Source organism: Melopsittacus undulatus, chromosome 2 (genome assembly GCF_012275295.1).
Source record: "Melopsittacus undulatus isolate bMelUnd1 chromosome 2, bMelUnd1.mat.Z, whole genome shotgun sequence".
NCBI lineage: Eukaryota > Metazoa > Chordata > Aves > Psittaciformes > Psittaculidae > Melopsittacus > Melopsittacus undulatus.
This window is the reverse complement of record NC_047528.1, coordinates 113,177,213-113,197,160: the sequence shown is the minus strand read 5'-3', so window position 1 is coordinate 113,197,160 and position 19,948 is coordinate 113,177,213. Positions and strand designations below refer to the sequence as shown.

Sequence of the window (19,948 nt, the reverse complement as noted above, 5' to 3'; positions counted from 1 at the left end):
GAGTAAAGTCAAGTCTGGATTTCAGAAAGCTGGAGCCATGCAGGAAGACAAGAGGAAAGGCTTTTGTCAGCCTCTTTGAGCCCACTTATTAATAATAATTGACCATGCACTCAGGTAACCAGTTTATCTTGTCCAGCTGTGTTTGCCCCAACTGTGAGCACCATTCCTAGGAAGATGGGCAAATGTGGCTCATCCTACTGTTCAGCAAAGTATTCCTCTTTCCAGCAAGCAGATGCACTCAGCAAGCTCTGTTCCCTGGGCTCTGCCACCACTGTGTACGTTGTGTGATGTGCACCATCTGTTGCCTTCCACTGGTGGGACCACCTTCTTGTTCCAAACAACAAGCAATTAAACTAGTACCCTAGCTCAGCAACATTCAGCCTGTCATTAAATGCTCTTAAGGTATTATTTACCTAACTCTACGCTCAGAGCCATGTGGTAGCCACTATCTTATTGTTTATTGAACAGGTTGACTAAGGCTTCTGTGCTTAAGCAGGCTATTTGAGGCTCAATTATAGGCTGTGTTTCAGTGATGCTCACTTGATTTTGGGGGATCAATTCTTGTGAGACAGTTACTGCATATGAATACATATATCTTGGAATTGGAAGGTACCCCTGGAGGTCACCTGGTTCAGCTTTCACTTCAAAGTAGGGCTGCTGTCAGTCCTAAATCAGGTCAGATATATGCTGGGTAGCGACACTCACTGCAGCATTACAACAGTTAAGGACTAATAGAAGGAAACAAAATGTCTCATCTTGCTTTCCAAAGACAAGTGAACATTTCTTCAGTGGAGCTCACAGTTAGAGTATTAGAAGAAATATAGCTGCTTTTATCAAATAAAATACATTTCATTTATAAAAATAGCCAAACATCTTCATTTCTGATAATTTATGGTTCCTCTTCTGAGCACATGGAAGAAATGGGAGAGTTAGTTTAAAAAATACATTTTTGCCCAAGTCTTGAGGACAGGCAAACCCATGGCAAACGCTCAGCTCCTGAAGTCTGGTGTGAAAAAGTATTCAGCAAGTTGCCCACTTCGGTCTGTTTTTGCAGATGTACCATGTAATTTCAGTGCTTTGTGTTGCTGCCATTGAAGGAATAACTCATTCAACACCAGGCTGGGAGGAGAAAAGGCTGAAGTTATATTTTACACATCAACAGCAAGCAAGAAAGGAAAGTTTGACCCCATGAGATCTCCTCACTCCAAAAGCCTGAAGAATCCAGTCATTGGAATAACCCATTCAGTTACCATGGAAAGATTTAGGTTGGAAGAGACCTCTCTGGAACTCTGTAGACCAAGACCCCGCTCTCACTAGGAATAACCTTGTGCTTAGATCAGGTTGTTCTTGCACTAAACAAGAGTCCTTAAAAAGACCAGAGCTGTTCATTCAAGCACACTTTTATGAATCCACTCCATTAGAGGCTGTGTCACGAATTCAAGAAACCATTTTTAAATGCTGGGTTTGCAATCAATTAAATATTCCATTTTCTAAATTACAAGTAAAAAATTGCTTCATTCACTATTTCCTAACAAAATAAAATGTAAATTGTCTGAATTAATGCATGTTATAACTGTACAGTGCTTGAATAAATGTGAATAGATTAACATATCCAGCAAATTAAAATGAGTGCCAATTTTAATGTAAAGTCTATATTTATCAGCATATCACATAGCTCTCAACCAGTGACAGTAAACCTACCAAAATAAAGTACAAATGTGGAATGAAGACTATTTAACCTGTGATTAAAGTCAGCAATTCATAACATTTTGGTTCAAATGAGAACCCTCTTTGATGCTTTTGTCTGTGGAGATGGAGAACTCAGCCCTTGTCTGAGTGGGCTGGTACCCACATCCCTTCACACAGGCCCATAGCTACCAGGATGAAGGTGTTATGAATCGAGCTCTTGAAGCAGTTTCTGCCTTATGGAAGCCCTAGAGCTGAACTGGAAGAGGACCTTTACTCAGCTGCTGTACAATGGCTCTGATGTCTTCATGGCTGGGCTGTCCACTCTTCCCTAAGTACCAGGTGGCAGCTGGTCTAGAGCCCAGTCATGCTCCTGAGAAGCAGCTCTGCATCCTCCAGATGCAGCACTGGAGGACACCTCAATCCACCTCTTATAGGTGCTGGGGGGGTGCAGTGCTCTCTCAGCCAGTGGCTTCATTGTCCCACATCTCAGTCTAGCACTACTGCCATCTTCTGCCTCTCCTTGAGGTTCACCCACCAGGATACTTGATTTAGGGGCAGACAGCTGAATTCTGGCTCTGAAGCTGGTTTTTCTTGTGACTTTATTGCTGCTGGTGGGGCCTGTGCTGTAAACACAGACAAGCCAGGACACAGGGGCCCAGTTTTCAGACATTGCTGCTGGTGGTGGAGTTTGTAGTGGAATGCACGGAGTGGGAAACGCTGTGAAACAGCCGCAGTAACAGAACAAGGCTCACTTGCAAGAGAAGCTTGTCTGCCAGAGGGTGGCCCCTCAAAAACCAGACAGGCCCTCCCAAAGCTGAGAAGCGACACAGCAATCAGATAGCGACATGGAAAACACAACTCCAGTGAGTTGTTATCCTGCTGTTACACATCTCTGCTGCTGGCATCAGGTACACTGATGTGGGCCCCGGGGGTTACAGCCGTGTACATCAGCTCAGGAACAGCATCTGCGGGAAACTCCGTTTCATGGTGGCTCTGAGAACAAGATTGCAAATCTGCTTCAGTGCAAAAATGACACAGCTTCTACTGCATCCTCAGGGATGGAGGCTTAAAGGTGCCAAGTTAACCCTTGGGAATCAGAAAATACTGGATTAACATCCCCACATTACTGACCCCTCTCATTGCTTGATGCAGCAGAAAGGAACAGACTCCCCCATAGCTTGCAGCACTGATGTGTCCTGTCCAAAGGACTGTTCCTCCCGCAGAAAATGACTTCTTTTTTTGTGGTGACTTAAAACACAAATGCCCCATAGCAACAAACCAGGCTGAACAACACATCACAGCAGTGCCTCCTGTGCTCACAGTCTCCCAAGCCTGCTGTGTGCACGCTGCAGACCAGCTTCTCAATACATGTGGTGTAAGAGTTCCTTGAAGGATTCAGACAACCTGAACCAAATGCAGGGCATGCCACAGTGCATGAGAAGTGCTAAGTGGCCAACCTGTCCTCACATCGCTAACCACTTTCTTCCCAAATATACAGTAGATCTCCCAGGCATTGCTACTTAGAGCACCAACCAAGCATCAAGCTCTGACAGCTCCTTCATCTTCTGCCTTGTGTTTGAGTTCTCAGTGTATGTCCAGGGACTCTGGTCCATTCATTCTTTTTTCCTGTTTTCATAAGCCATAAATCTCTTTCTGGCACATGTACACACAGATTGTGTAGCCAGCACCTGCCAGACATTAATAACACTGTATGACATGACACATTAGTGTGCTTCCCTACATCATGTATTTCCATCAGCCACTGAGGTCAGCACTGAGCAACCCTGAGAAGCTGCTCAAGAACTCAGCCTGGGCTCTGTTGCCATGTGGGAGCAGAGGGGATTAGCAGAGCTGGGCAGCTGAAGGACCTGGAATTGTCTCACATCAGCTAATAAGCAATATGTCTCAAGCTAAGCAATGGAAAACTAGGAACTGGCTATAATTTGTGAGTGCCAGCAGCGTTGCTTGGTTTAATGTGAGCAGCAGGAGGTGGCTGGGAGATCTCTCCTGCTCTTTGTCTTTCTAAGAAGCTGCAAAAAAATCCTAAAGCTCAATGCTGTTGATAAATGGTCAGGCTTCAAGCATCTCAGACACGTTACCTTCCAACAAGGCATCTTACAGCAAACCACAGCCTGTCTCCTGCAGGGACCAGCAAAGACACATGCTTTTGCTGGACACCTTTTTAATGGACTGGAGTGATTTGAGCTTTCACCATGATAGCCTGTATGGCTTCTCAGGGGACTGGCAGGTGATGTGCCAGCCTTGCAATCACAGCCAGGGCATCTGCAGCACTCTGCTGCCGTTGCATGCATTGCAGTATACACTGCATACTGCTCGAATCTCCTGGGCTTCATGATAGAAGTGACTCCTTCAGCAGCACCCTGCTACATGGTGAAAACTCTCTCTGCTTTGCCTGCATCTCCTCTTTGGTTCTGTAAGGGTGTCAATTCCCAGCCAAGCGGAGGCTGTGGGGTGATGCTGCGGCTGCACAAAGCCACTGTGCTGCCCTGCATTCTGCTTACAGCTGCACTTGTAGCTGCTGTGCCAGGCGTTTTCTTTCCAACCTCCCTGACAGCTGCTTGCCCGTGGTGGTGATGGTTGTGTCTTTCCCTCTCACATCACAAAGTGCCCAGCCATGGGAAGTGCTGTGTTGGTGGCAATCAACAGCGTGCACACGTGGGTCACTGTGTCTGTGCCTCACGCATTGGTCTCTGCAGTAAGAACTGGCATGGGCACATGGATGTGGGTGTCCCTCAAAATCAGCCCTGTGGGGTTCTGGGCACCTCTGCACCGGTGGCCCCAAAGCCTCTTTTGCTGGCACCATTCCCACTTTTGCCCAAGAAAGCTTTTCCATGCAGAGAGCGGTGCTCAGGGCACCCGTGCTGGAGGCAGATGGAGACCAGTGGGTGCTCCATGACTCACTGGGTGTTCAGAAAGTGGCATGGCTGCCCAGAAAAGATCAAGCCAGCTTCCCACTGCATCCCAAAGCAAGCCGGTGCTGGGATGCGTCCTGGGGAGGCATGGGGGGTGTCTCAATCCCCTGCCATTGGAAGAGATTTTTTCACCTTTGCTCTGCAGAAGAGCACAAAATGCTTTGGGATATAAGGTACCCCAAAGGTATCACTTTTGGGGCACCCTCAGCACAGGAGTAGCCTGGCCATGCCTCAGATGCTGTTGCAGGTTGCTGCCAGCCACCACTGTGTCAGTGAGCAGAGGGGTAAGCTCCCTGCTTGGCTCCCATTCCTCTTGCTTGCCTTGTCCCCGTAGTGGAACCCAGGTTTGCCTTCCTCATGGGATGCCCATCTCCCCCCAGCCCTGTGCTTCAGCTCCCCTCCATCTGTCCTTCCCCAGCCCTACTGTGATGCCATCCCCTTCTCATTCTGATGCCACACCCTTCTCATTCCACCACCATCCCCTTCTCATTCCATTGTTGCCCCAGGCCACCAGTGCTGACGCCTAGGCAGACATGCTGAGGTTGCTGTGCCTCGTGGGTGAGTGTCCCTGCCTGATCCCTGCCCACCTTCCTTGGGCCACCACTGAATCAGCCCCTGCTGATGCCACCCTTCATTCCTGCCCCACTAGACCTCCCCACTGGGACCACAGGCTTTGCCTCACCCAGGAGGGTGGCTGGAGGGACATGGGACTGGGGCAGAGCATCCCTGTGGGTGGTGCTGAAGGCAGTTGGAAAGGACCCAGCTGAAGGCAAAGGAGAGAAGGGAGAAGATGGAGGGATGTCCCCATGGAGGGGGTCAGACCCCTGGTGTGGTGGAGTGGGCAGCTCACAGAGGTGGGAGCGGAGCCTGTATCACTGTGGGTGCCTCCAGAGGCACCAGGCAAGTAAGAAATTTGTAGGGGAAGAACCCAAAAAACCCTCAAACTAAACAAAACCAAAAGAAAAAATCTCTCTCTATCCAAATCAAACTCCCCAACTTCTAACATTTTAATTTTTACCTTTTTTTCTTTTAAAATTTTTCCTTTTTCTTATTTTTCTTTTTTATTTTTTTCTTTTTGCTTGTTTCTTCTCTTTTTCTCTCTTTTTCCCTTTATTTGTTTTTCCATGTAATTTTTTTTCCTTTTTTTTCTCTTCTCTTCTGTTCTCTTTTTCTCCATTTTCTTTATTTCTTCTTTTTAAACTTTTCCCTTTTTTCTTGTTTTTCTTTTTCCTTTATTATTTTATCTTTTTTTCTTATTTCTTTGCCTTTTTTCTCTTTTTCTCTTTTTTTAATTTCCTTTTCTATTTTTTTCTTTCTTTTCTTCTGTTTTTTCACTGTTTGTGGGTTTTTTTATTTCCTTCTTTCCCTCATTTTTCCGAGGGGTCCCTGTTCCCCCAGAGTCCTGCAAACAGGGGTGATGGAGCTGATACCCCACAGCCCACTCACCACCAGCAGACAGGAGCAGGCTGCTCATTCCATTTCCCCTCCCCGCTTGTTCCCATGCAGAAGGGTTAAGCACAGCCTGCATTCCCCTAGGTCTGCTGGCCTCGCTCATGCCCTGTGTCGCCCCTCCGGTGCACCCTGCTCCGGGCAGCCCCCTGTCAGACAGAGAGTACCAGTTCTTCTTCGCCCACCTGCAGCCACCCTGGAAGGCAGAGGTGTCCTGCCAGCAGCGCCAGGTACACGGCTGCCTCAGCCCCGTCATCCTGCAGCTGGACCAGGAGGAGAACCATGGCCACGTCCCCAACGGTAGGGACATTGTTCCACATGGAGCAGCGCCTGCTGTTTCTATGCCCCATAGAATGCCCCAGGATTGAGGGAATGGGGATGGGTTGCAATGGGTTGGTTTGGGGTCTCTAGCCCAAAGTCCAGTGTGGAGAAGGACACTCACAGCACTAGAGCACCCTGGCTACTGAGTTTGGTTTTGTGGCCTCTCTGGGCACCCCTTCCCGTGTTGCACTGCTCTCCTGGAATAAAAAAAAGGCTTTTCCTAATGGGCATTCCGAACCTCCCAAACAGGAATTTGCAGTTTCTTCCCTCTTGTGTTGTCTGGCACCACCAAGAAGAGGTTGATTTTGTCATCTTGTAGATTTCCTACAGCTCCTTGTGGGTTGCTGTTAACTCAGCAGCAACTTCCCACCTCCTCTTCACCCAGCTGAGGAAGCACAGCTGCCCTGGACTCTTCACGGGTCACGGACTGAAGGCCACAGCCACTTTGTTGGCCCTTCATTGTGCTCTTTGTCTTCTCCACATCTCCATTGGTGGGGTAAAAAACTGGCCAGGGTTTTCTGGAGCTTGCTGCAGCTCATGTCTTCCCAACAGTTCATCTTGCAACCTGACTGCCTGCTTCCAGCTTGATGTGGGGTTTAACACAGAAGCTTGGTGTATAGACTCCTATGGGCCTTTAAGAAAGCTTGAGCTGATAAGCTGCTTTTTTAAGTGTTGAACATTTCAGGAGCCAAGAAACATCCCAGTTCAGAAAGCGCCATAGCAACAAGCACCCTTTAAATCTCTGCAGAGATACTTTCCCTGCACCCCTGCATCAGAGGATTTAAGTGGCATAATTATATCTGTGCAGCTGAAAAACTTGGGACTACTTCTGTTGTATTTTTCTTCAGAGGAAAAAAAAATAGGAACAATTTTCTCATAAAAAATATGTCTTTATATTTAGCTATGAACGTCAATGAACTGAATGATCAGCCAACTGTGCTTATTTGGACTGCAGCTTGAGGGCAACTATTTCTTGCTTGTTTCTGCAGCTGTGTCAGGGGAATGGGTCCCACTCTGCATCACCAGACCCAGGGATGAGTCCTGGCCTCCACGCTTGCTTGTGGGCACCTGCAATCGACAGTGCCGTGGCACTAGGTGCATCCAGGCTTCCAGGGCACCATCTGTCCGTGGTTCCTCATCTGGCGATGCCCTTCACCCTGGCACTGCTTTTTGGCATATCCAGCCACATTCCCACTGCTGCTGCCTTTGGAGACTCAGTTGCTAAGAGCAGGAACACCTGGGAATTCCAGGAGATGTGACAATTTTGCAGGATGCCCTCTTTGCCTTCTTTTCCTTCATCCCTCAGCCCCACACCCCCATCTGGCAGACTTTATTCCCCTCCATAGTCCCTTTTTTCCAGCTTTGGGGCTATTTTGGCATATGTTGAGGTTGGGCTGAGAGGATGAGCAGACACAGCAGAGCACATGCCCTCATGTTTTGTCTCTAGCGTTCTCACAGCTAAAATGGCAGTGCTGTCTATATCCAAATATTCATGAGCCTCTTCAGGTGTGGTGCTGAGGAAAGCAGTTACCTTGTGTTTCAAATAAGGAAAGCCTACATGAAGCCTTTTAACACTCTTTGTTGTGGAAGATGAGTCCGGAAGATGTTTTCCTGATGAGTGCATGCAGATATCTTGGCTGGTTCCATCCCTTTAGTGATTGTTAATTAATTGCCCCAGTTACCTTCCTTTCCCCCATGCTGGGAGCTCCTGTGAGCTGACCACAAAGCCCAGCAGCCTCCTGACACCCAGCAGAAGCTGTAGCTGTTTGCAGCAGACCAGCGAACACATGGGCAGGAGGAGCAGAGGAAGAAGGCAGAAGATAATATTGATTAAACCAAGCAGCTACTGCTGGGAGAGGCTGCTCTCAGCAGGAAAGTCAGAGGATTGAAAGCTGGGCAAGAATTTCCACAGGGGAGATGAGCTGGGAGAGAAGAGGGATCAGTGCTAAAGGAGGCAAGCTGCTCATCAGGCCATGCCATCAGTGTTCAACAGACTGTGGGAGAGCTGAGCCATCGTGGAAATAAAGGAACCAGCAAAGAGAGCCCACGGGGAACTTCATCTGTGTCAAGTTTTTCTTCGCTTCCCAGACACTGGAATGAAAATGTGCTTCTTCCCCCACACCAAAATGGAAAGTTTCTGTATCATCACAGGAATGGTTTGTGGCAGGACATAGCAAACTGTAATACTCAAAGCCTGGCCTGCTGTGCATTGCTGGGAATGCTGGGAGAGCCAGGCTAACACTGGGTTTAGCAAATGGTTGAGCTTCCTTCCCTGCCCAACAGCAGCAGTGTTCCTTTGCAAGTAGCGGCTCTGTGATGGAGTGGAACTCTGCAGCTCCCAGTCCACACAGAACAGCATTGCACTGGCTGAGTCCATGTCCCCCACATCCTGGAGAGGTTCCACAGAGCATCACCAAAGGACACGGTGGGGATCTGGCATGTCCCCTGCAATCTGGGCACTTTTCTAGGCTGGGATCCTGGTGGATACCTGAAATCTGACTTCTGCTAGTGAATCCATATGCTTAGGCCAAGAGAAGTACATACAGTGTAAAAGATGGTATACAAGCAACTAAGAGGAGAGCAGTGCAATTCCACTACTAACCTCCTCTGCCTCAGCCAGCGCTTAACCCATTTGGTGTGTGGAATGGGCTAGCCAGGCTGTGTACTTATAGAGCAGAGAGAGCACAAGATTACCTGCTCCCCACACCTCCTAGGGTTTTCAGCTCTCCTGCACGACCTCAGCTATTCTGCAATCACTGCAGGAAGAGCTGCAGCTTTTCAGCCAGTAGTGTCAGCAGTGCTGGTCAAGACCATGGTGCATGTGTGAACAGGCAGAGACTTTGCCAGTGATATCTTGGCCCTGTGGACTTTGCTCCATCCCCTGCACAGATGGAATCAAACTATTTTGCCCTGAAGAGGTTGTCTCCTCCAGTGTTACTAGGCCCAGTCCAGTCACCTTTTTAACCCATCACATCTCTGCTTGACTTTTTCCTTTTTTTAAATCCTTCAAGGACTGATAATAGAGTCCTTATCAGGAACTGGAAACAGCAGGTTTGAGTCTCTGTAAAAGGGAAGATAACCATGTGAAAAAGGGCAGAAGTGCGAATGGAAAAGCTGGGTAGTTTGGAGGTACATGTGTCACCTGGGATTGGGAGCTGCAATAGCACAAGACTGTGGTCTCCACTTGGAGGCACAGCTTCAAGCACAGGCTGCTCTGAAAACAGCTGTCCAGGGGTCCCCATCTCTTGCTGCACCCAGCCCAATGGGACCAATAAGCCTGCATCCTGCCCCCATCCCACATCTGTCTCTCACCTTTCTCCAGGGCCAGTCTGCTCTGACTTCCAGGATGTACCATGGTTTCAGACCTTCTGCCACTTCGCCCAGTACCGCTGCTTCACACGCCAGTTCTACATCAAGGTGTGGTGCAGAATTCCAGACAGGGTGGGGGGCAGTATCTCTTGGGAAATGGAAGGAGTGAGGAGGAAGGGAACGTAGCACAGTGGGACTCATGTTTCTCCCTCTCTCTTCTGCTCAGCGAATCCCATGCCTGCATTTGTCTCCAAAAAACCTTCTCCCAACGGAGCAAACTCACATGGTGGACTCCCCTGCAGAAGGAGGTATGGCTGCACCTATCTGTGCTGGGCATCCCTGCTCTCCTGCTGATATCCCATAGCTGTTCTCCCCCCTACAGCAGCTTTCTGGCTGGCTCAGTACCCCCATCCCACTCTCTCCCCAGCTCCAGGGCCAGCTTTCTTGCCTGCTGACAGCCTGCTTCACACCAGCGTGGACAGTCTCCTGAGATACTCCTATGCACTGTCAAATCAGAAACCAGTGCAGAGGAACCTTGCCCTGAGCACAACAAAGCTGCCAAGAACCCAGCAACCCAACAACCCACTGACCCTGCCAGTCCCACCTACCCCTGCCTCAGTGCCTCCCTGGCTGGAATCCCCTCACCAGCAAGAGCAAGCCTGGGAGCAGCGCCTGCAGAAGGGCATCTTGCAGCTGATCCACATGGCCCTCGACTTGGAGACATCCCAAGTGGGCAGGAAGGGCTTTTCTCTGAACCCCAGCACCCAGCCAGACTCAGAGAGCACAACAGGCAGCCCTGAGGAGGAGGTGCAGGAAACGGCATCCCGTGGCAGGTAAGGTGAAGACCCATCTCCCTCCCTGGCAGGGTACCACACATCACCCCTGCAGGGATGTCCTAATGCGTACCGGTACATGGTATTCACGCTCCTGCCCTCAGCTGGTGAGTGCAGGCAGGCTTTCTGGTCCCATACAGAGCAGGACTGCAGCCGGGGAGTCCCCCCTCCAGCACAGAGTGAGCAGGGAGAGGGTGACCCAGCACTGATAGCGCTTGACAATGCTATTGCCTTTGCAGGCTAAGCAAAGGGCATTCAGGCCTTCGCTGCAGGCAGGGCTTTCTCCTCTGCACGTGTATCCCCACCCTGTGGTTATCTGCAGTGTGCAATCACCATCCTCCCAGCTCCTGGCTCTCTGGGTGACCTGCAAGAAAGAGCTTCCTTGGGGTAAAAGTATCTCACTGTGCGATGTGAAGCAGATGTTTCTCAAAACAGTCTGTCTTGAGGAGTGCTCTGCAGAGTGCTCTGTCCTCACCCAGGTAGAGCAAAAGCAGCCCTGGGATAGAAGCCAGAGCCAGGAATACAGAACTTTGCTCCTGGCTGTGCAGGACCACTACTACTCGTGAGCACGTCTCTGTGTTCTGGATCTGTGCATTGCTCCTCTTACAGAGTTTCTGGTTCCAGGTTCTGGCTTTGAAAGCAGCTGCATGCCCTGTGACAGTCCAGCTTACTGCAATTCCTTTACACACCCCTCTTAGATCCTCTGGTCTAGGGATGCTCTAGGAGCTTGTCAAGCATCTTGATTTCTTCTCAGCTGATGTGCTAGGATTCCCTTGCATCTGTCCTCAAACAGCTGAGGTGAGTCCAAACAGAAAAGACCTGCAAAAGGATTACTGTTTTCATTCAAATTTACTTTTAGGTCATTTAGTCCTTTGTGGCTGAGGACTGTTTGCTTTGACTGAGTTGCAAAGATTACTTTCCTTGCCAAAAGGAAAACAAAAATGCTGTGTAGGTGTGTTTTTCATGGAGAAATCATGTTGTTTTCAAGTCTGTTGCTGGCTAGTGATGTTTCTGTAAGCACAAATGTTTTGCGCATGATTGTACATCTGTGGGGTCTATTAAACACAGTGCATGTTACTACAGTTAACCAGAGGTCCCACTTCTGCATGTAAAAATGAATTGCATCCTATTGTTAAAGCTTTAACTGTCCTTGTGCAAGGCTGTAACTTATGTCATCCTACTTCCTAATATTATTCCTATTATATTCCTAATTTACTGCTTGACAAACTTCTTCTTGTGTATATACTCTAGGGAAAATTCCATTTCATTGAGGACATGTTCATTTTCCCTGCCTGTGAAATTGAGCCTTGTTCTGATTTAGTTACATTGGGATTATTGAGGGTCTGCTGTGATTGCAGATGACACTCACTATGCTGCTGCAGAGTTTCTCAAAGACACTGATGCTGACTGTGTGCCTGTAACCTGGCAGCCGAGCTCCATCAATCATGCTAAGCAAAGCTTAAACCCAAGTGAGGATTAGAAAGCAAGATAGACTATGTCTGTCGGCTTTCTGCTCACCACATCCTGCTTCCTGGCAAAGGGACTTCAAAGCATGACCTAAAAAGGGGGCAAAATGCTTTGAGGCATTTCCACTCCAGCAAGAGGAGCAGTGCTCTGTGGGACTGGTCACCTTGCAGAGGTGCCATTCAGCGCCTGGTTTAATGCAAGGTGCACACAGCTGAGACAGGCACAAACCAGGACTGCATGTCTTCCCTAAGATCTTATGTCCAGCAGGACACAGATCCCTTCTTGCTCACTCCTTGTGGTGGCTGCTCTGGTAGCTCTACCAGCTCTCATAGTACCTGATGAAGCCAGCTGTGACCTTTAGAGAGAAACAGGGCAAAGGCAGTAATACAACAAGGTGAGGAATTTGCAGCAGTGTTTTGTGGTCTTTCTGCTAGCAGTGAATCATTATGGGAGGCAAATGTCTCTTAGTGCACTTACTTTCCATTTCTAGTCCTTATTGTGCTTTCTGCCCCACAATTAATGAGCTATTTATTTCCCAGCATTTCCTCTCCACAAAGTTACCTATACAGGATGATTCAACCTTCCTAAAAAGAGCTCTGTAGCTCTTCCATTGTAAAGCCCATCCAACTCTCATTTTCTGTGGCAATTTTCAGTGTCCTTTCAAAACATCCACACACTCCAGCTCTGCATGCACCATTCAGCAGCAGGTTTTGGCAGTTGGGTATCCAGAAGAAGATCAACCTCCTTCCCCTGCTCTTCTGTTTGCACACAAGAATTGCATTTGCCCTTTTGCCCAGGGCTTTCTGCTGGCACGTTGTTTGTCTGCTATGATCCCTACACCTCTTGCAGTGTCACAGCTGTCCTGGATACAGCCCTTACCCTGTTGGTATTTGTGTGTGGATGCTCATGAGCCCAGCATCCCCAGCAAGGCTGAGCAGAGCCCTCCCAGTGGCTGCACCCTCCTCCTCCTGTTTTACCCCTCCAAGCAGTTCTTGTGGTGCTTACATACTTCATTCCCAGCAGCTTTAGGATCAGATCGTTCATTTAAAATACCATCCCCAGAAAAAAAACCCACTCTTTTTTGACTTAGCATTACCTGTCTGCAATTCCTTTTTTTACTTTGATCTGGTGGTACAGGATAGGACCCATTCCCCTCACATTTCTCAGCTGCTTCAGGAACTAGCTGTGACTTGGGGATTATGTAGTGGTATCTTTTGACCATTCAGCGAGTCCAGGGACCAATTTAGTGTCTCACTGTTGCTACTATGCACAACTAACTGCGAAAGAGGGGTCATAACAAGGCAGGTTTGCCTCTCACTACCAGGCTAGATGAAATTCAAATGCTCCCAGGCTTCTGGGACTCTCAAAGCAGGGGTCTCTCAGTGTCTCGGGGGCAGAGGTAAAGGACTGTAATATGAGCACGTCAGCAGGAGAGATGTGTTTACATCCCCATTCTCCCAATAGCTCCTGTGTCAGGTTACTTTCTGGGTTTGATCTGCCAGGTACCTAGCCAGCCTGCCTGTCTTCTTGGCATGCAGGCCAAGATCTCTTTTGTTTCTGAAAATGCTAAGAATGGCTATTTCCTTAGTGGTTTTAGTTTCCTGCAGCAGCTGCCCTAAATCAGAGGTTACAAAGTGCTAGAGAGCTGCTGTTTGCTCCTTGTCTTCTTTTTTGCTTGCCTCAGGTATTCACTCTATCTCACACAGCCAGCCAATATTGGAGAGGTTCAGCAGCTGAAAGTTAATGGCCCAAATCCTTGTCACCATGATGAGGGAAAGGTGGATGTTGTTCGCTAGCACTCTTCAGAGATACGCTGAAGTAGGCTCTGTGTGTATCACTCCATGTCTTGAGACATTAGAGCAAGACAGGATTTTACCTGACTTCTTCTCTTTTTGCCTTTGAGCAATTACTGATCTTGGCCCACAGATTCTTCTTAATTACATTTTTTCACATTCCCTTTGAAACACTGCCTCCAAGTAACTGTTGGTCTTTTTCCAGGTTAGGCCACCAATGTGCAGAGGTACTAAACTAGAGAGGGATCTGCATTAGGAAATTGCTTTAGACCTGTGACTTTCCCTGATGCATGGTGGAACTTCTGCACATCCACAGATGTACTCAGCACCATGTCAACGAGTGCAGGGGACCAGCAGCAGTGCTGTTATACTCTGCAGGGTCCATACCATTTGTCTATAATACCACTGTGATGGGACACAAAGCCCCAGAACTGCCACAAGGCAGCAGAAGTGGGAGAGTGGCTGAATACACCAAAGACCAGTGCCCGGGTGCTGGGCATTGCCAGGAGAGAAACCAGGGACAGCCCTGGGGTGTAGGTAGTGGCACGGCATTGTGGTTTGCAGGTGCCCACAAGCAAGGAAGGAGCCCAGGACTTCTCCTTGGGTCTGGTGATGTAGAATGGGACCCATTCTCCTGACACTTCACAGCTGCTTTCAGGAGCTGGCTGTCACTTGGGGATGATACAGATGCATCTCACTCACCCAGAGGTGGCAAACCAGCTGCTGGTTTTGCAACCTTGAGGAGGCCAGAAAGCCTCACAGCAGAGATGGAGAACAGAGATAGAGGAAGATGTGGCAGGCAGGGCAATAGAATTTCTTGGTAACCTCAACCCAATGGCACAACTCAGTTTCTTGGGTGGGTGAGTGGATGTTACAGACACAATTCATGTGCACCTGCATATAGGGCCAACAGCAAAGTGTCGGTAGGTAGTGAGTAGGAATGCAAGAGCAGATCATACCAGACGTGGTCTACAAATCCAAAGTTTGCTGTGCAGCAGAGGCTCCTGCCCACATCTGACTTGGCATCTGTTCTGAACAAGTAGGTCATCAATACTCAGCAGATGTTTCATCGCTGCTTATGGAAACACTCTTTATAGAAAAGTTCCCTTTTATGCCTCTTTTGCCTGTAATCTATTTGTGTCTTGTTTGGGCTGCACTTCTTGGACCAGTACGTGCACTGGAGGAAGCAAAGGCTGTTAAACCCTTTTAATGGGAGTTGCTTTCTAAGCCTCAGGTTGTTATTTATTTGCTATTTTTAAAAAGTACAGCAAGCTGGACAGTTCTTCTTCTTTTTTTTAATACCTCAGTGATGAAAACACCAGAGCCATTCATATCACTTTAATGACTGTTAATATGCCTCTCACTTTACTGGCCTGACCATCCTGATGTGATGAAGAAGCAACTGAATCACAATGTGCCACTGAAATAACAAGCAAGTAGTGGAACAATAGCCAGTAGTGACGTATTTGTGAGTAAATACTTTCAGAGGACTTAGGGGGATAATATCAGGGTCATTAACTGAAATGTGTGAGTCCCATCGGGATGCCCCAGCCAGTTTAACAAATCTTGCAGGTGAAGATCCAACTGCGCCTAAGCAGTCGGGCATCTGAGTGGTGGCAGGGACTCCCTTTGGCTGTCACGGATTTATCAGCAAAGTGAACTGAGCACTTGTTCTCCTGGCTTAAAGAGAGAAGCTGTCAGTGTCAGGTAATTCACACACAAAGAGCAATCCTTTAGAGAAGAGAAATGCTAGGTGTGCCTTGGAGGCTGTCACTGGTTCTTCTCTCAGTGATGTTCAGCTCCCAGTCACAGAAAAAAGCTGAGAGGGTTGAACTGAACAAGCTTAGACAGGATTTTAGTGTGGGATCAGCAGAGACTTTCTGGTCTAAATTTAAAACTTCCTGTTCTTCTTGGTATCCTAAATGGTCTGAATGTTTACAGAGGAAACCAAAATACCCCCTAGATTTAATGTATCATGTGGAGCCATGGAATGGAGGAATGAACATAAAGGATCTTAAGAGGCTGTGGAAGGATATGGGATATGGGGGGTTTGTTTCTGTTTTTTGCTGGCACATTTTAATTCCTTTCAACTTTGCCTGAAAGAGTTAGTGTGTGTCACTGCTCTCCTCAGTGTGCATTCTATTGTCCTTTCTGAACTCAGACCTTTCTTCACAAACCTCTGCCCAGTTTGGTCACACTGTGGTGCATTGCAGTATGAGATGCACAGGCTTGGGATATGTAGATTTACAGGTACTCAGCTGTCCTCAGTTTTCCAGTGAATGCGGTTGACATGCAGTGGGCTGGCAGCACAGTAATTGTTCCCATGTTTGTATCTACAGAACAGCATTTGCAGCATGTCCACAGTACAGTACAGGATGGTGTGCTGAAGTAACGTCTTTGCTTGCCTGGATGCAGGCTCAGAGCAGCATCTGCTGCACTGTGATAAAACAAGCCTGACTGTAATGTCTTTTTTAAAGAAAAAACTAATATGCATATTTTTCATTACTAAGACTTTCAAGGTTCTCTTTTAGTAGGGAGAGATGCCCTCAGAGATTCTGACACACTCATTTGCTGCTGGCTAGTGTTTGGATACAGCATCACTTCTTTCTGACTCACTGCAAGTACACAGCACATGCTGTAAGCGCCTTCATCCACGGTGTATGGCAGGGTATGCACAAAAGGACGTGCACACTAAGGAGGTGCACAAAACTTCTTAGTACCCTAATGCTCACTCCTGTTCTCCTATGTGAGTGCACACCCAAACTCAATGCAAATGCCAAGCATCTCTGTGTTCCTGTGCATGCTGTATATGACTCTTATATATCTCACGTATTCTAGTCATTCCTTACATCTCCATTTCTTCACACACCACATAACTGCAGGAGCTTAACAGTGGGGAGGCTGATCTCTTTTAGCCTTCAGGCCTGACAATTACTCTGAACGTTCACCCTGGCCTTCCTGCTCAGTGCAGGATGGAGAGCCCTGACTGATGAACCCTGAAGAAAAAACAGTATCATGTGGCCCTTCTACTAAGATAAATTTGTGATACCTTTTTTGAAGTCTCCAAGCTGTGGAGAAACCACCCCATCAGTTGCTCCCGTGGTACATACCCTTTGTGACATGAAAATGCAGCTGATTTCTGGTTTGAATGAATCTCATCCCAAATTCTAGTCACCCAAAGTCATTGCTGTTCCATCTGCTAATGAAAAGAGCCTTCCAGATGATCCCCACCTTGGTGGTACTGCCTGCCTGCCTGAATGGCCACTCACTAGTGTCTTTGCTCAGCCAAGTAAAGCTTTTTTAGCTTCTCACCCTAGGTGAATGTTTTTCAAGCCTTGGGAAATCTAATGCTAATCTGAAGGTCTCCAGAAGGTTTAAACTACTCTTAGGAAAACTTCTCTAGACAGGTTAGCCCATGTATGGGGTTTAAGAGCATTTTAACATAAGCAATTTCTGTTCTTACGTTCTGCCAGATCAGAAACTAAACCGGTTGCTTTATTTATCACTGGTTTTATTTCCAGACACAGAAGACAAATATTGAATGAGCATTTTTATCTCTTATGCTTCATTACTGATAACTGGCACCATTTTACCATGTCTACAATTTCTACTGTTCCTAAGAAATGCGAAATATTGTCCTTATCCCACCGGCATTAATCTGCCGCTTTTAGTTTCCCATGCTGGTTTGGATGAACAGTTAATTCATTGTTACCTTTTTTTCCACCCATTCTGACAAATATATTGGTTCAAGCAGGAAGGAGCCTTAATAAGTTCCATACTGCAGACCCAAATGGCGCTGCCCTATAGCCAACACTCAGCAGACCTCTAACACCTCCTTGGTGTACACCCAGATGGACAAAAAAGGACCTTATGGGAAGGTTTCTGAAGCTGTTCTCCTTGTCCAGTCCCTCTCACATACTCCTGAACCATGGAATCATAGAATCACAGAATGGATTGGGTTGGAAAGGACCTTAAGACCATCCAGTTCCAATCCCCTGCCATGGGCAGGGACACCTCACACTAAACCATGTCACCCTAGGCCCTGTCCAGCCTTGCCTTGAACACTACCACCACAACTTCCTTGGGCAACCCATTCCATGTGCACATCTTCTGTAGATACCCACATTTCTCTGTGCAGCTTGGCCAAGAGTCAAGGTTTCTTTGGGACGGGTTTTTTTGTTATGCCTTGGGGTTGTTTTTCCTCCTTCGGTTTTTAACTAAAGGTCTCTCTTCAGCTCGTGATAAGAGATGAGTCTTGACTTCCTCTGTCCTTTCTTCTGTCAGCCTTTTAGCCCTGACGACGGATGAGGCAGTGCTGATCCTGTGCTATGCAATGCTGGAGGGAAACTGTCTCTCGTCGGTGATCACTCAGGCTTGGAAGGAGATGGAAGAAGGAGTCTTTGGGTTCGGAGATTCGGTAAAGATGTTGATGTCCACCTTGACTCTGTGTGCCAGGCTCCCTGCAGTGCTGCCCACAGTGCTCTGGCAGCCAGAGTTCATCAGTACTGGTCTTTCAGGTGCCACCTCATGGGAGAAGCTGACCTGGTGACCAGGGAGGCAAGCTTCAAGCCAGGGATATGGGAGCTCCTCAGTCTCCTTTTTTGCCCGCTGACCTCCTGACTGCATCCATCCTAGGTGTGTGACAGCCTCGGGAGGCATCACATGGACCTGTGTCCTGACTGCGCTTTCTGCTCACTGAAGAGGGAGCAATGTCAAAACATCCATACCCTGAACCGTGTTCACTGCGAGACAGGCAGCTTCTCCCCTTACATCAACCCTCAGATCTCAGCCCAGCACCAGGCTGCAAGCAACAAGGTACTGAGCATGCTGCATGTCCTGCTGGCCTCTGAGGAAGAGCCTAGGCTGGGTGGTGGGGAGGGGAGGAAGAAGCATAGCTCTCTTTATCCCATTTTTGCAGACCAGCTTCCCAGAGACCTCAATGTACTATGGCATGGAGGTTTTCAGAGGGCTGAGGGCAGAGTACTGGTGCAGCCGGTTGGCCACTTATGGCTGTGAGGATGCTCGTGTGGCCCTCTGGCTGAAGGCAGAGTACAGTGCCTTCAAAGATGGAGATGTCCCAAATCAGGTGGGTGCCCACTGAATGCTCCCATCCCTCTTTCTCCTCTTTTTCCTCTGGTGTTCATTCACATCTCCCCCCAGATCTGTGACTCAGATGGAATTCAGCACCCTAGCTACTGCGGGTTCAAAAGCCACCAGTGTCTCCAGCAGAGCCTCAAAAACCAGAGGGTAAGAAGCAGCCTGCACTTCCCTTTACACAGCCTTCTCCATCACTGGTCCTTCCACAGCCTGCCCAAGTCCCTGCAGGACTCACAAGCACACTGCTTTTACCTCCAGCAAGACAGAATTGTGTGTGTTTGGAGGGGGTGACAAATAGTGACCCAAGTGCAGCTGGTGTGTAATTGAGGCCATGGGATTTGCACAGATGCTGTAAGAGATGGCAGCAGAGACAGACACTGATGTTGAGAGAGAGAGGAGCTGTGGGGACACCCCATCTGTTGGGGTATACCTGTCTATCCCTGCAGGGGAAGGTCTCCCTCAGCTGCTGGGTGCTTCCTAGGTGGTAACAAAACCCAAACACAAGAGCAGCACAGAACACTAGCCCACATCTCAGCTAAACACACATTTAGATATCAGCCTCTCATCCTGCTTCCCAGCTGGTTCTCCCCTCTTTCCCCTGGTGCCCCCATCATCCCAGTCTCCCAATGCCATCCATCACGGGTATCCTCTTTTCCTGGGGGAGGGATGGGCAGTGGTATCAGTCCCATGATCTCAGGCTGTCCCTGCAGGTGTTTCGCCGCAGCTGCCGCAGGAACAAGACATACCGGGTGCTGAGTGAGAAGGAGGGAGAGGAGGAGGTGGAGCTGTGGCACCAGAGGTTCCTCGACCTCTCCAGGGGGTGATGCATGGTAGCGGTGACATATGCAGGAAGCACAGGGCTCCATCAGGCTCTTTGGGGCTGTGGTGGGATGTAGTAACCTGGATAGACTTGGACAGCTCTTCCCAGACCCCTGGGTTACGGCAGCTCATCATGGCCAGATCTCACCCTCTGAGCATCTGCTCTGCACCAGTGGCAGCAGCACACCAGGAGGGGAGCCTCACTCAACAGCATTTCACTGTGGCACCTGCTGGAACC

At 48.4% G+C, this 19,948-nt stretch overlaps 1 protein-coding gene across 1 annotated transcript; it reads left to right on the top strand.

The window, feature by feature from the left end:
* The first annotated feature begins 6,175 nt into the window (after nt 1-6,175).
* Nucleotides 6,176-19,715, top strand: ACRBP (acrosin binding protein). The gene is made up of 9 exons (XM_005146688.2): nt 6,176-6,371; nt 9,715-9,809; nt 9,928-10,009; nt 10,129-10,534; nt 18,079-18,211; nt 18,430-18,609; nt 18,713-18,880; nt 18,955-19,041; nt 19,602-19,715. Exons 1-9 carry the CDS (start codon nt 6,176-6,178, stop codon nt 19,713-19,715), a joined length of 1,461 nt encoding a protein of 486 aa, XP_005146745.2.
* The last annotated feature ends 233 nt before the right edge of the window (nt 19,716-19,948 follow it).

Bases quoted from the DNA above. Each gene is read 5' to 3' on its own strand.
- ACRBP (XM_005146688.2), top strand. From the start codon at position 6,176: ATGCCCTGTGTCGCCCCTCCGGTGCACCCTGCTCCGGGCAGCCCCCTG. The intron at 10,535-18,078 runs GTAAGGTGAAGA...TTCTTCTGTCAG, and splicing joins GAAACGGCATCCCGTGGCAG to CCTTTTAGCCCTGACGACGG. The intron at 18,881-18,954 runs GTGGGTGCCCAC...ATCTCCCCCCAG, and splicing joins ATGGAGATGTCCCAAATCAG to ATCTGTGACTCAGATGGAAT.